This window comes from Sinocyclocheilus grahami, unplaced genomic scaffold (genome assembly GCF_001515645.1).
Source record: "Sinocyclocheilus grahami isolate Dianchi unplaced genomic scaffold, SAMN03320097.WGS_v1.1 scaffold1937.1, whole genome shotgun sequence".
NCBI classification, from domain to species: Eukaryota; Metazoa; Chordata; class Actinopteri; order Cypriniformes; family Cyprinidae; genus Sinocyclocheilus; species Sinocyclocheilus grahami.
The window spans coordinates 78,335-94,459 of record NW_015507116.1 but is presented as its reverse complement, the minus strand read 5'-3'; the positions used below and the strand labels follow the sequence as shown (position 1 = coordinate 94,459).

The window sequence follows — 16,125 nt, the reverse complement described above, 5'->3', positions numbered from 1 at the left end:
ACTGAAGAAATGACACTTTGCTACAATGTAAAGTAGTGAGTGTACAGCTTGTATAACAGTGTAAATTTGCTGTCCCCTCAAAATAACTCAACACACAGCCATTAATGTCTAAACCGCTGGCCATAAAAGTGAGTACACCCCTAAACGAAAATGTCCAAATTAGGACCAAAGTGTCAATATGTTGTGTGGCCACCATTATTTTCCAGCACTGCCTTGGGCATGGAGTTCACCCTTTAAGTGTTTGCTAAAATTGTTGAAATTCACAATATATTGAAACCGTTTCCGTGAACATGTATTATTTTCAATTTAGACAATCATTGTTGGGAAGGTTACTTTTGCAAAGTAATAGGTTACAGATTTAAAATGTAATAAGTAGTGTAACTATTCAAATTACTTTACTAAAGTAATGTAACTGATTACATTTGATTACTTTTTGATTACTTTTCTAAATTTCTAATGAATGTTTTCAACTGATAATCATTTTGAAACATTTAAAGCAGGCAAGGTTAACCTTACAGTAGTACTCAACACGAATTACTGCCAGACTTTCAAAATCCTTTATCGCTTGAATTAAGATTATAATAATTACATTTTAAAGCACAAAATCAGACTTTAGCACCTCTTTTTACTTTGAAATCGTTTAATACAGATTAAGGTTAAATACAGATTTAAAATCATAACAAGATATAGTTTAATAGCTATGATACTGTTTTTGAGATAAAATCTTTGCATAGCTATGACAGGAAACACTAGCTATGTTTCCATCCAAAGTTACGAATAAAACTTATGCGCAAAATTGGAATATCGCATAAAACATTTTCGAATAAAGCACCATTTCCATCCAGGGAGTTGAAGAGAACAAAATCGTCACTTCCTGATAAACTTGCGCTAAATATCACAAAGAAAAACTAAATTTGCTGCAGTAGGAGAAGGCACTGTATATAATAATTTGTGTATACAATAAATTACGAGCTTCAGAGCGTGCAGACGAATCGCGGTCATCTTATCTTATTTTCGGAGTCTGCTGTTTTGGAACACAGTTCTTGGAGTTAATTATAACAAAGCACTTTGACGTGACTTTGCTTAAGCATTTAAGAATGACAAAACTAGCATTTCAGATGCTGTGCAATGAGATCGGTCCATTGGTTGGTCCAGTTTTATGCTGTCCCATCACAACGCACGCACACGCATTATTTCCCGTCACAGAATTGAAGCAGACCAGCTGTGAATGTCAGTGGCACACATTTTATGTCTCACACATAGTAACACTGATTAGCAAGACAGAAACTGGCACTGAGCCTTCTCTTCCCACACTCAGTTATCACATACAGAGCCATTTGATGCTAATAAGTATCAGATCTTATACATTTATTCCACATTGGAATAAATAGATGTCTTTGAAGATGTCTTTGAATTGTCTTTGAATTGTGGCTTGAAATACTTTGTTTTCTACTAAAATACTTTTTGTGTATATATGCATATCTATCTATCTATCTATCTATCTATCTATCTATCTATCTATCTATCTATCTATCTATCTATCTATCTATCTATCTATCTATCTATCTATCTATCTATAACTACCCTCCTACCTAGTTTCTTGCGGTGTACAGTATGTTTCTGTAGATTTAGTTGTTTTACAGTATTTTTTTACTGTATTCTCAATAGCTTTGTACCATGTATGTGGTGTACACACTGATCTATAATAAAACAAGAGCACAAAAAGAAGAAAAAAACAGAATTTAAAATGTCAATGTAATTTGAGTGGTCATTTAAATATTTGAGGTGTGTTGCTGGATATGGTCATGTGATCTATGCTCATGTTAAATAAAGAAAATTACACAAAAAACATACAAGTAAAAGAAAGAAAGAAACGTTTCTACCAATATGATACATTAATATAAACAAACTAAGTAGCCTAAATACAGTGGTGGGAAGGTTACTTTGGAAATGTAATAGGTTACAGATTACAAGTTACCCTATTTAAAATGTAATAGTAGTGTAACTATTTCAATTACTTTACTAAAGTAATGTAACTGATTACATTTGATTACTTTTTGATTACTTTTCTAAATTTCTAATGAATGTTTTCAACTGATAATCATTTTGAAACATTTAAAGCAGGCAAGGTTAACCTTACAGTAGTACTCAACACGAATTACTGCCAGACTTTCAAAATCCTTTATCGCTTGAATTAAGATTATAATAATTACATTTTAAAGCACAAAATCAGACTTTAGCACCTCTTTTTACTTTGAAATCGTTTAATGCAGATTAAGGTTAAATACAGATTTAAAATCATAACAAGATATAGTTTAATGTCAAGCCCCGCCCACTGTAGTCATAGCAACGCTGTTCCGATTGGCCCACTTTCACAGTTCAACGCAGGGTTATCATAAGCAATGCTTCCATCCAAAGTTACGAATTTATCTTGTGCGCAAAATTGGAATATCGCATAAAATATTTGCGACTAAAGCACCGTTTCCATCCAGGGAGTTGAAGAGAACAAAATCGTCACTTCCTGATAAACTTGCGCTAAATATCACAAAGAAAAACTAATACAAGGCACTGTATGTAATTTTTGTATAAGGTAAATTACGAGCTTCAGTAATTTGAGATCTTATTTTTGGAGCCTGCTGTTTATGAACGCAGTTCTGGGAGTTAATTATTATGAAGCACTTTGATGAGACGAGGCTTTGCTCAAGCATTTTAGAATGACAAAACTAGCATTTCAGATGCTGTGAAATGAGATCGGTCCGTTGGCTGGTCCAGTTTTATGCTGTCCCATCACAAAGTCACATGTCTTTTTTGATGCGCATTAAGGAATTTATTCGGTAAAAGTGTTTCCATTGTAGTTTATGAACATGTTTTCTTACCGGATAAGAAATTTATCCTACTTAGTTGATCGCATAAGTTTTTATGTGCATTTTTAGAATTTATGCGCATCTTGGTGTTTCCATCCAGCGTTTTTTATGCGATATCCCAAAATGCGCATAAAAATAGGTGGATGGAAACATAGCTATTGGTAGCTTTAGCAGCATTAGCCTTACAGAGTGCCAAGAAGCTCTCTCAGAAAGGCAATTTGGAAAACAAAATATGACGCGCTTACTTTGTCTGGAGCTGACGTTCGTGCACGAAGCATTGGTGTTGATCCCTCTTTCAGAATCAACTTTTGCGAAAATACAGTGTTAAAATGACCCCCGTTTGTGAGGCAGTCCGGTGTAAAATGATTGGCACAATCATATAGGACTTTACTGATTTTTTTTTCAGGACATTTCCTTCGAAAATGAAACTTAAGCGCAGTGTCCTCAGCAGCTCAGGTGGAGGGAGTCTATGGAGACTCCTATGTTCATTTGTGCATCCCAAAACACAACACTTGTAATGCCTCTTTGGTGCTGACAAGCAGCTACAGCAAGAAAACAGTAATGGCGGACTGCTTCTTCACACTCAGCACTGTGTTTATGCTAATAGGGCTGAGAGCATCACAAATAGGTATATGCCGGTATTAAATTTTCATGTTGCGATTAATTGCTAATGCTTTTATCACGGTATACGGTATTATCACGGTATTGTAATTTAGTTTTAAAAAAGTGCTGTCATAATACAGTACAACAGGTTTAATAACTTTTTTCTTATAACAAAAATAACTGAACATTTAAATGCAATAAAACAATACAGAAAAATGTATAAAGTTAAACGTTTTACACAGATTAAAGTGCAAAAGAACTATAAAGACCAATAGGTATCACTTTACAATAAGACCTCATTAGTTAACCTTAGTTAATGCATTAACATTCACAATGAGCAATAGCTACATTTGCTACAGAAGTTATTAATCTTTGTTAAAAAAATACAAGTCTTAGTTCATGTTAGCTCATTAAATAGCACAGTTGCAATTTTCAATTTTAACAACCTTTTATTAAATATTGGAATACCTAAGATTAATGAATGTTCAGAAGAATTTTTTATTGGCAGTTTATGTTAACTAATGAATTAACTAATGTTACCTAATGAAGCCCTAATGTAAAGTGTGACCGAACAATAAAGAATCCAAACGCTTTCAAACCATATCTAGGGCATGTTGCAGTCCAGATTAAAATGTAAAAAAAGTTAGAAAATAAATAGCCTATTAAGTCTAAATATTTAAGTCTGTTCTGAGTGGAACCTGTCCTGTTAAACCGCTGTATGGTCTTGGCCACCGTGCTGCAGCTCAGTTTCAGGGTCTTAGCAATCTTCTTATAGCCTACGCCATCTTTATGTAGAGCAACAATTATTTTTTTCAGATCCTCAGAGAGTTCTTTGCCATGAGGTGCCATGTTGAACTTCCAGTGACCAATATGAGAGAGTGAGAGCGATAACACCAAATTTAACACACCTGCTCCCCATTCACACCTGAGACCCTGTAACACTAATGAGTCACATGACACCGGGGAAAGAAAATGGCTAATTGGGCCCAATTTGGACATTTTAACTTAGGGGTGTACTCACTTTTGTGGCCAGCGGTTTAGACATTAATGGCTGTGTGTTGAGTTATTTTGAGGGGACAGCAAATTTACACTGTTATACAAGCTGTACACTCACTACTTTACATTGTAGCAAAGTGTCATTTCTTCAGTGTTGTCACATGAAAAGATATAATAAAAGAAAGTCATATACACCTAGGATGCCACGGGGGTGAGTAAAACACAGCCTAATTTTCATTTTTGGGTGAACTAACCCTTTAAGTGTTTGCTAAAATTGTTGAAATTCACAATATATTGAAACCGTTTCCGTGAACATGTATTTTTAGACAATTAGACAATCATTGTTGGGAAGGTTACTTTTGCAAAGTAATAGGTTACAGATTTAAAATGTAATAAGTAGTTCAAATTACTAAATTACTTTACTAAAGTAATGTAACTGATTACATTTGATTACTTTTTGATTACTTTTCTAAATTTCTAATGAATGTTTTCAACTGATAATCATTTTGAAACATTTAAAGCAGGCAAGGTTAACCTTACAGTAGTACTCAACACGAATTACTGCCAGACTTTCAAAATCCTTTATCGCTTGAATTAAGATTATAATAATTACATTTTAAAGCACAAAATCAGACTTTAGCACCTCTTTTTACTTTGAAATCGTTTAATACAGATTAAGGTTAAATACAGATTTAAAATCATAACAAGATATAGTTTAATAGCTATGATACTGTTTTTGAGATAAAATCTTTGCATAGCTATGACAGGAAACACTAGCTATGTTTCCATCCAAAGTTACGAATAAAACTTATGCGCAAAATTGGAATATCGCATAAAACATTTTCGAATAAAGCACCATTTCCATCCAGGGAGTTGAAGAGAACAAAATCGTCACTTCCTGATAAACTTGCGCTAAATATCACAAAGAAAAACTAAATTTGCTGCAGTAGGAGAAGGCACTGTATATAATAATTTGTGTATACAATAAATTACGAGCTTCAGAGCGTGCAGACGAAACGCGGTCATCTTATCTTATTTTCGGAGTCTGCTGTTTTGGAACACAGTTCTTGGAGTTAATTATAACAAAGCACTTTGACGTGACTTTGCTTAAGCATTTAAGAATGACAAAACTAGCATTTCAGATGCTGTGCAATGAGATCGGTCCATTGGTTGGTCCAGTTTTATGCTGTCCCATCACAAAGTCACATGTCTTTCTTGGAGTTAATTATAACAAAGCACTTTGAGCATTTAAGAATGACAAAACTAGCATTTCAGATGCTGTGCAATGAGATCGGTCCATTGGTTGGTCCAGTTTTATGCTGTCCCATCACAAAGTCACATGTCTTTTTTGATGCGCATTAAGGAATTTATTCGGTAAAAGTGTTTCCATTGTAGTTTATGAACATGTTTTCTTACCGGATAAGAAATTTATCCTACTTAGTTGATCGCATAAGTTTTTATGTGCATTTTTAGAATTTATGCGCATCTTGGTGTTTCCATCCAGCGTTTTTTATGCGATATCCCAAAATGCGCATAAAAATAGGTGGATGGAAACATAGCTACTGGAATCTAACAATGCTTTGGAAAAAAAACTGATAATCTTAAAAAAAATTAAAGCATATACATAAACCCAAACAGGAAATATTATAATGTTATTGAATAAGTATGTGTGAAAGAAGTCAATGCAATTTGGGAAAGAAATCAATTAAATCTGTGTGTGTGTGTGTGTGTGTGTGTGTGAAATTATTCAGATGCAACCCTCTTTGTAATTGTTAACATTTTCATAAGTAACTGATTTAATTACATATTTTTTCTCAGTAACTGTAACATTATAGTTACATTTATTTAGCAATTAAATTACGTAATTCCGTTACATGTTACTCCCCAACACTGTAGATAAAATAATATAATAATTATTTTAAGTATTACATATTATTCATAATAAATAAATGTAATATTATTATATTATTCATTTAATAAAAATAAAAATAAATGTAATAATATGTAGCATTTTAACATTTGCCATTTATTGGTTATTGTCCATTTTGGGATGAATTTTCATGAATTTTAATAAGAAAAAATAACCTGTGTATATATATTTATAATATTTAATCAAAACTTGATTTCCCTTGAAATTACTCTTTAATTTGGATGATAAAATACAATTTTAATCAGAAATATGTGACTATGGAAGTAAAATTAGTTGCCTTTACTGAAAATTATATATTTCACTCACCAGGTTGTGTGTGTGTTCCACGTGGCAGTGTGTGCGACAGGAAACTGACAGGACCATCAGTCTCCAGCTCTCCATCTATGCCATTGGGGATGGTGGGGTCTTTAGAATAGCGACAAGGACTGGATAGAGGGCCATTGTCCTCTACATAACCGTCCACAAACACTGAGTCTGATTGGCCTGAACGGTGGGATATGCTCCGTACCAGAGATGGGTATTGTGTACCAGGCCACATGCCATTGGCTGTTGCCCTCACAGGGAGAGTTGGGTACTGACTTTGCCCCAGCGTGCTGACGGAAGAGTGCAATTCCCTCCCACTTGGCATACCATATACTTCTAAGCCTTGATCTGTACTCTAGAGAAGAAAAACAAAAAATAATTAAATGATTGTTAAAGTATGACAAGCGTTACACTAACAGTTGAGGGACTGCTTGACCTGAAGCATACTCTACAGAAATACACAAATGCCAATGCTTCTAGCTACACAAGCCCGTTGCATTCAGAAATCTGTCACAATTCAAACACAAAATATATACTGCTGAATATATTCAGCGCTGGCACAAAGGACACTATAAAAGACAATTATAGAAACTCTTCTACTGTCAGTTTCTTTCTCAGGTCAACTACTGTCATGAACTGCTGTCATGAGAATCTTACTGATTAAATTAGTTATGGTTAGTTTTACTTAGTTTCTATTTCTATTTACCTGAATAACATTTCTTGTTTAAGGGCTCAGGAAACATTACAATGCAGAAATACAAAAATTAATCTTAAATGTACTGAATCCACTTTAACCACTCTTTACTAATGTTAAGATCTCTGGGAAAGATATGTAGAGTTGCAGGTGCTACACACAGCTGAGAACAGAATAAGCTTTGGCAACCTTTACATTCACCATTTTTGGGGGAGTGTTTGGGGGTTATATGTATGTATATCTGCAGGTCTTCAGAAAAGTCTGATTACATTTTCTTTTCGTTTTACATCCGTATGACGCCTAGTGTAGTGTTTATAAGCGCAGCACTGCTTTGTGTACAGGAATAATGACTGTTAACACTGTATTTCTGCTTTTCCTGTTAATTCATATTTAACATACATAATCATTTATAAGGCTAAAATGTTTGGTTAATCATTTTTATAATACATTTTATATTTGTCAAGATTGTTTAAATCATAGCTGCTATGCTCATTTCACTTTTAGAGGATGTTAACATAGACAATGCTACCTCAACTACATGTAGTTCTATTTTAATATTATAATTTGCCGAAACAGTTTTAACTACTGATTCCCCATTCCCAGCCGCTGGTCACTACAGAGAGCAGCATGAACATTCTTTAAACCTTCTCATTTTGTGTTTCACAGAAGAAAAATGAGTTTGAAACAGTAAGAGGGCATACATAATTATGATCTATTATTATATATTATTATTCTATTAATCATCTCTGACCCGATGAGAGTGGTGTCTGCTGGGTCCGTTGGCTCTCATTTCTCCTTGTGTGTTGAAGATGCCATCGGGCTGAGGCACCAGGTATTCTTCTGCATCCAGTAACTCTTTCACATTCCCCCCTTCTTCTGCCAGCAGTGTGCGGAAGAACTCACTATCAACAGGACTCGACAAACTCATTTGATCATCATTCTGAAAAAAGCAGGAAAAAATACTGAAAACCACCACAATCTATGTCTATGTCAAGACATCACTGCAAAAGGACAGGATTATTAAATACAAATAATCAACAGCAAACCTCATTATTACTCAGTTTGCACTTCTCCAGTGGAAAAAATATATACTAAAATGTATTTGAAATGCATTTATTTTCTTCTAAGTATACTAAAAATAAATACATTTACATATCTATGTGCTAATAAAAATACCCTACAATTGTACTTTTGGTATAATGGTATACTTAAAGTCTACTAAATTGGAACTACTAATTTTGTGCTTAATGCACTTTTAGTTGCACGGAAGTAGTGCTGAGGTCCAACTAAAGATATACTGAAGTACATTTGATTGTGCTAAAGTGGAACTATTGCAATTATACCTCAGGTACACTTTGAATATCTTGCATTTAAAGACTGATATTATCATTAAATCAGAGATCATACAGTCCTTATTAATAGTGATATTAAAGCACATTTTAGACATACTTTTAAGAAATGTGCATTGTGCAATAAAAAAAAAATCCAAATAATGTTTAATTATAATTGTATATCATTAAGTCTTAAGTGATATGTCAATAAATGTTAATGGATCTGAAGTATACTTAGTATGAAATGTATTTTAAGTAAATTATGGCATAGGTTATTTTTACTAGGATATGCATGAGAATATCAGCACTTCAAAATACGTTTTTGTACAGCATACTTTATATATACATTTTTTTCCTTATAACATTTTTTTTTAAAAGAGATCATTGGGCAAGATGTGGAATATAAAGTTTTTCTAAAATATAATCAATAGAATATTTATAATTATATACAAACTATATTTATAAAACAGATAGTTCCGGTCCTTGATTCTGATTGGTTGAGCCGCATTCAAAGCTGTTGTAAATTACACTACAAACATACACCTTTGTTTACTTCTGTGTGCTGCTCGCTAACCACTTTGTTGGAACCACAACTGATTCTGAGGAACTACGTTGTTTGGTGGAAGAATACTGTTTTTATTTATATCATTACACTTTATTTGCTGTTTTATTCTGTGAAACCTTACTATGTATATGGATTAACCATTTTATAAAAGCAATAAGCCCCGTGAAGCCGTGGTTTACAGTGAATTTATAACAGCTAAGGGGGTTTTAGGCACTCCGCTTTGCGTCGTGCTTAACAACGCCCCTTAGCTGTTATCAATTCACTGTAAACCACGGCTTCTTGGGGTTTATTGCTTTAATATTTGCTTTTGAATGTAGTTGTTAGTTGCAGCCCTACATTATTCTGATTGTTCATAAAGGCAAAATATAAAAAATGCACGCACCAAAATGACTACATAACGTGGGGGATCACGTGCCATGATGGCGAACTCCTCCACCAGCTCCTTAAATCGTGGTCGACTGTCAGGATCAATCATCCAACCTGGCATAGGGTCATACGGTCAAAAAAGTTCCCTACATATTCAATATATATTAAACCCTAGGAAAAGCTTCTGTGACATCTTGTCAATTAACACAGAAATTTATTTTGACTTGTCTCTCAGTGTGTAATAAACAAAGTCACTCTGCAGAAGTTATGATGTTGAGAGACTCAACAGCAATTTCCTGAAAGTGCCACAGTATTTACACTTTTTGGGGAAAGTGTAAACTGAAACATGCGTCAAGATTTTTTTTGTGGTAATCGACAGTTTGACATAGAGAAGTAAAAGGAAAACTCGGAATCACAACTTTGAATCAAATATACACACTATGCTAATCCTTATTATCGTTAGAAATTAACACTAACAATTGACCATGATCATGTATACGTCCTCGGTACAGATGATCGGCTGGGGGAGTCTATCTCCCCCCTCCAGTAGGTCTGGAATTTCCCGTGCTGGTATGAGGTCATATGGCTTCATGCCAAAGGTCATCAACTCCCACACAGTCACCCCTGAGATGGAAAGAGCCAAGCATCAAAGGTTATTTTAAACCAGAGGGTTATCAGTCACAGCAGAGAAACTGTAAACCCATGCGGATACAGACCGTAGCTCCATACGTCACTTTGGTGTGTAAACTTCCGGTGTAATATGGACTCAAGCGCCATCCATTTGATTGGCACCTATTCAACACATACACATAATCCTATTCTCAATAAACACAGGGTAGTGGATTTCCAAACACTGTACCCAAATTCACTTTCAGTAGTTCAACCAAAGCAACATATAGACACACCTTTCCCCCATCAGCGTGGTACTCCTTCTCATCTATGTCCAGCAATCTAGCAAGCCCAAAGTCTGTGATCTTCACATGGTTCGGGTTTTTGACCAGAACATTCCTAGCTGCAAGGTCTCTGTGAACCAGCCTGACATCTTCAAGGTAACTCATTCCCTGGGTACACAAAGAAACAGAAATGAGAACATGAGCACAAAATGGACATGTAGCTGAGAAGAGTCCACAAATGAATGTGAGTAACTACAGTGTTTCTGATGAATTACCTAGACTATGGCATCACAATCTTTCATATTGAATCCTAAAATATTTTTACAGTTCTCAAAATAAAAAATAGATCTGTATATGTAATGTTGTATTTTGTGTCATTTCTTTGGCAAAGCATCTGTCAATCCATCTAAAACTGAAATCATAATGTGGCTTAGCATGTGTATTAAATTGCAAAAGTCTGCGAATTAAATAAGTATATTCTGCCGCCATCAGCACAGATGACATTCTTACCTTAGCAATCTGTACACACCAGTTGAGAAGGTACTGAGAGCCGATGCGGTCCTTGTTCTCTTTGACATAGTCCAATAAGCAACCGTATGGCATGAGCTGAGTAACCAGCTGAACTGTTGATGTCAGACAGATACCCAACAAACGGCAAACATATGGACTCGCTACACCAGCCATCACATATGCCTCCTGTGGAGAGATGCACATATACAGAAAAAGCCACATATGCAATAAACACTTATTATCATTAGAAAGAAGAGTCCTCTTAATCTTTGTAACACAAATGAAAAAAATGTTAAAAGGAAATTAATATTACAGTAAAATATGGGAATGAAAGGAACACTTACATCCAAGATTTCTTTGTTGGCTTTGGGCGAGGTGTTCTCACGCAAAACTTTGATGGCCACTGGGATCTTGACATTCTCTCCATCAGGAGCCCAGATACCCTGGTGAAATGAGAGAAACTTTGCATGAATGCGGTTAAACTACATTACAAATGATAATGTAGAGCAAGGTTTCCCAAACAGGGGTGCACAAAGGGAGCTGCAGGGGGTTTGTTAAATTGATGAGAAGCTAATAATTAATTATAACAAATGTAAAATGAAAATATAGCTTATTACGATATAGCTTAGTGCGATTATTATCAAATCAAAGGCAACAATTTAATTAAATAATGTACAGTCTGATGCACTGCATATTTCAGTGAAGCACGGTAATGTTCCTTACACACGAGAAGCTTACAATCCAGTGTTTTTTAGTGTCTCAGAGTGGCTTGATTGCCAGCAAATAATAATAAAATAATGACTATTAAAAAATATTCATGTTTTAATTTAAAGTACTTTAAAGTAGTAATTTTAAACAGCAATATACTTCTTCTCTTCATTTTTATCATTAGTTATATTAATAATAATAATGTAATAATAATATTGCATTATAATAATACAAAATTACAATATTATTTTATTTTAATATATAATATAATATTTTAAAATATTGTATATTATATAAAAATAATATCATATTATCCAATCAAATGTAATATTAATAATATAATTTGATTATGTTCCTAAAACACCAGTGTGAAAGTAATATGGACTGCGACACTATCACAACTAAAAGATGTTTGAGTCCACGTTAAAGTCCACTAACAAAGTCAAATTAAAACCCTTACTAAAAAATATATTTTTTAACATTTTATCTAGCTACTTGCATGTCATGCGACCATTAACTAACATCAAAGGACTATGAACATGTAAATGTGTTGTTAAAGCTGTGTTTTTATTTATATCATTACACTTTATTTGCTGTTTTATTCTGTGAAACCTTACTATGTATATGGATTAACCATTTTATAAAAGCAATAAGCCCCGTGAAGCCGTGGTTTACAGTGAATTTATAACAGCTAAGGGGGTTTTAGGCACTCCGCTTTGCGTCGTGCTTAACAACGCCCCTTAGCTGTTATCAATTCACTGTAAACCACGGCTTCTTGGGGTTTATTGCTTTAATATTTGCTTTTGAATGTAGTTGTTAGTTGCAGCCCTACATTATTCTGATTGTTCATAAAGGCAAAATATAAAAAATGCACGCACCAAAATGACTACATAACGTGGGGGATCACGTGCCATGATGGCGAACTCCTCCACCAGCTCCTTAAATCGTGGTCGACTGTCAGGATCAATCATCCAACCTGGCATAGGGTCATACGGTCAAAAAAGTTCCCTACATATTCAATATATATTAAACCCTAGGAAAAGCTTCTGTGACATCTTGTCAATTAACACAGAAATTTATTTTGACTTGTCTCTCAGTGTGTAATAAACAAAGTCACTCTGCAGAAGTTATGATGTTGAGAGACTCAACAGCAATTTCCTGAAAGTGCCACAGTATTTACACTTTTTGGGGAAAGTGTAAACTGAAACATGCGTCAAGATTTTTTTTGTGGTAATCGACAGTTTGACATAGAGAAGTAAAAGGAAAACTCGGAATCACAACTTTGAATCAAATATACACACTATGCTAATCCTTATTATCGTTAGAAATTAACACTAACAATTGACCATGATCATGTATACGTCCTCGGTACAGATGATCGGCTGGGGGAGTCTATCTCCCCCCTCCAGTAGGTCTGGAATTTCCCGTGCTGGTATGAGGTCATATGGCTTCATGCCAAAGGTCATCAACTCCCACACAGTCACCCCTGAGATGGAAAGAGCCAAGCATCAAAGGTTATTTTAAACCAGAGGGTTATCAGTCACAGCAGAGAAACTGTAAACCCATGCGGATACAGACCGTAGCTCCATACGTCACTTTGGTGTGTAAACTTCCGGTGTAATATGGACTCAAGCGCCATCCATTTGATTGGCACCTATTCAACACATACACATAATCCTATTCTCAATAAACACAGGGTAGTGGATTTCCAAACACTGTACCCAAATTCACTTTCAGTAGTTCAACCAAAGCAACATATAGACACACCTTTCCCCCATCAGCGTGGTACTCCTTCTCATCTATGTCCAGCAATCTAGCAAGCCCAAAGTCTGTGATCTTCACATGGTTCGGGTTTTTGACCAGAACATTCCTAGCTGCAAGGTCTCTGTGAACCAGCCTGACATCTTCAAGGTAACTCATTCCCTGGGTACACAAAGAAACAGAAATGAGAACATGAGCACAAAATGGACATGTAGCTGAGAAGAGTCCACAAATGAATGTGAGTAACTACAGTGTTTCTGATGAATTACCTAGACTATGGCATCACAATCTTTCATATTGAATCCTAAAATATTTTTACAGTTCTCAAAATAAAAAATAGATCTGTATATGTAATGTTGTATTTTGTGTCATTTCTTTGGCAAAGCATCTGTCAATCCATCTAAAACTGAAATCATAATGTGGCTTAGCATGTGTATTAAATTGCAAAAGTCTGCGAATTAAATAAGTATATTCTGCCGCCATCAGCACAGATGACATTCTTACCTTAGCAATCTGTACACACCAGTTGAGAAGGTACTGAGAGCCGATGCGGTCCTTGTTCTCTTTGACATAGTCCAATAAGCAACCGTATGGCATGAGCTGAGTAACCAGCTGAACTGTTGATGTCAGACAGATACCCAACAAACGGCAAACATATGGACTCGCTACACCAGCCATCACATATGCCTCCTGTGGAGAGATGCACATATACAGAAAAAGCCACATATGCAATAAACACTTATTATCATTAGAAAGAAGAGTCCTCTTAATCTTTGTAACACAAATGAAAAAAATGTTAAAAGGAAATTAATATTACAGTAAAATATGGGAATGAAAGGAACACTTACATCCAAGATTTCTTTGTTGGCTTTGGGCGAGGTGTTCTCACGCAAAACTTTGATGGCCACTGGGATCTTGACATTCTCTCCATCAGGAGCCCAGATACCCTGGTGAAATGAGAGAAACTTTGCATGAATGCGGTTAAACTACATTACAAATGATAATGTAGAGCAAGGTTTCCCAAACAGGGGTGCACAAAGGGAGCTGCAGGGGGTTTGTTAAATTGATGAGAAGCTAATAATTAATTATAACAAATGTAAAATGAAAATATAGCTTATTACGATATAGCTTAGTGCGATTATTATCAAATCAAAGGCAACAATTTAATTAAATAATGTACAGTCTGATGCACTGCATATTTCAGTGAAGCACGGTAATGTTCCTTACACACGAGAAGCTTACAATCCAGTGTTTTTTAGTGTCTCAGAGTGGCTTGATTGCCAGCAAATAATAATAAAATAATGACTATTAAAAAATATTCATGTTTTAATTTAAAGTACTTTAAAGTAGTAATTTTAAACAGCAATATACTTCTTCTCTTCATTTTTATCATTAGTTATATTAATAATAATAATGTAATAATAATATTGCATTATAATAATACAAAATTACAATATTATTTTATTTTAATATATAATATAATATTTTAAAATATTGTATATTACATAAAAATAATATCATATTATCCAATCAAATGTAATATTAATAATATAATTTGATTATGTTCCTAAAACACCAGTGTGAAAGTAATATGGACTGCGACACTATCACAACTAAAAGATGTTTGAGTCCACGTTAAAGTCCACTAACAAAGTCAAATTAAAACCCTTACTAAAAAATATATTTTTTAACATTTTATCTAGCTACTTGCATGTCATGCGACCATTAACTAACATCAAAGGACTATGAACATGTAAATGTGTTGTTAAAGCTGCAGTACGTAACTTTTTTTTGGTTAAAAATCCTAAATCAATTTTTGAGCAAGTAAATAACCATCCAGTGTTCAAAACTATCTCCTTACTTTAGCCTGATTCACAACGGTAAGCTTATAATAATATTTTCTCATTTGAGTTGTACTGGTAAATTTTCACGGGAAATTCCAGCATGACGCCGCACCATTACGTCACATCTTGTAAACATAAAGAAGTTGTCCCGGCTAGTATAGGTTATATCGCACGTGAAGATGCTGCAGGTGGCGGATCGTTTATAGCCTTTTCTCACAGCAGCTGGAATAATTAAATGTATTTTGATGGTGGATTGTAATCCAGAAAGGATTATGTGTTTATGAAACACATGTAAAAGAGCCAAGCATCAAAGGTTATTTTAAACCAGAGGGTTATCAGTCACAGCAGAGAAACTGTAAACCCATGCGGATACAGACCGTAGCTCCATACGTCACTTTGGTGTGTAAACTTCCGGTGTAATATGGACTCAAGCGCCATCCATTTGATTGGCACCTATTCAACACATACACATAATCCTATTCTCAATAAACACAGGGTAGTGGATTTCCAAACACTGTACCCAAATTCACTTTCAGTAGTTCAACCAAAGCAACATATAGACACACCTTTCCCCCATCAGCGTGGTACTCCTTCTCATCTATGTCCAGCAATCTAGCAAGCCCAAAGTCTGTGATCTTCACATGGTTCGGGTTTTTGACCAGAACATTCCTAGCTGCAAGGTCTCTGTGAACCAGCCTGACATCTTCAAGGTAACTCATTCCCTGGGTACACAAAGAAACAGAAATGAGAACATGAG

At 34.8% G+C, this 16,125-nt stretch overlaps 1 protein-coding gene across 1 annotated transcript in view; it reads right to left on the bottom strand.

The window, feature by feature from the left end:
• The window catches only part of LOC107573419 (receptor tyrosine-protein kinase erbB-2-like), a 35,742-nt gene that overhangs the window by 1,893 nt on the left and 17,724 nt on the right, over positions 1 to 16,125 (bottom strand). The window contains exons 16-21 of the mRNA XM_016259856.1: positions 15,935 to 16,090; positions 15,746 to 15,821; positions 13,103 to 13,249; positions 12,642 to 12,739; positions 8,142 to 8,330; positions 6,700 to 7,051 (exon numbers count right to left, since the gene is read on the bottom strand). Coding sequence (XP_016115342.1) covers positions 6,700 to 7,051; positions 8,142 to 8,330; positions 12,642 to 12,739; positions 13,103 to 13,249; positions 15,746 to 15,821; positions 15,935 to 16,090 — 1,018 coding nt within the window. The remainder of the gene's footprint in view (positions 1 to 6,699; positions 7,052 to 8,141; positions 8,331 to 12,641; positions 12,740 to 13,102; positions 13,250 to 15,745; positions 15,822 to 15,934; positions 16,091 to 16,125) is intronic.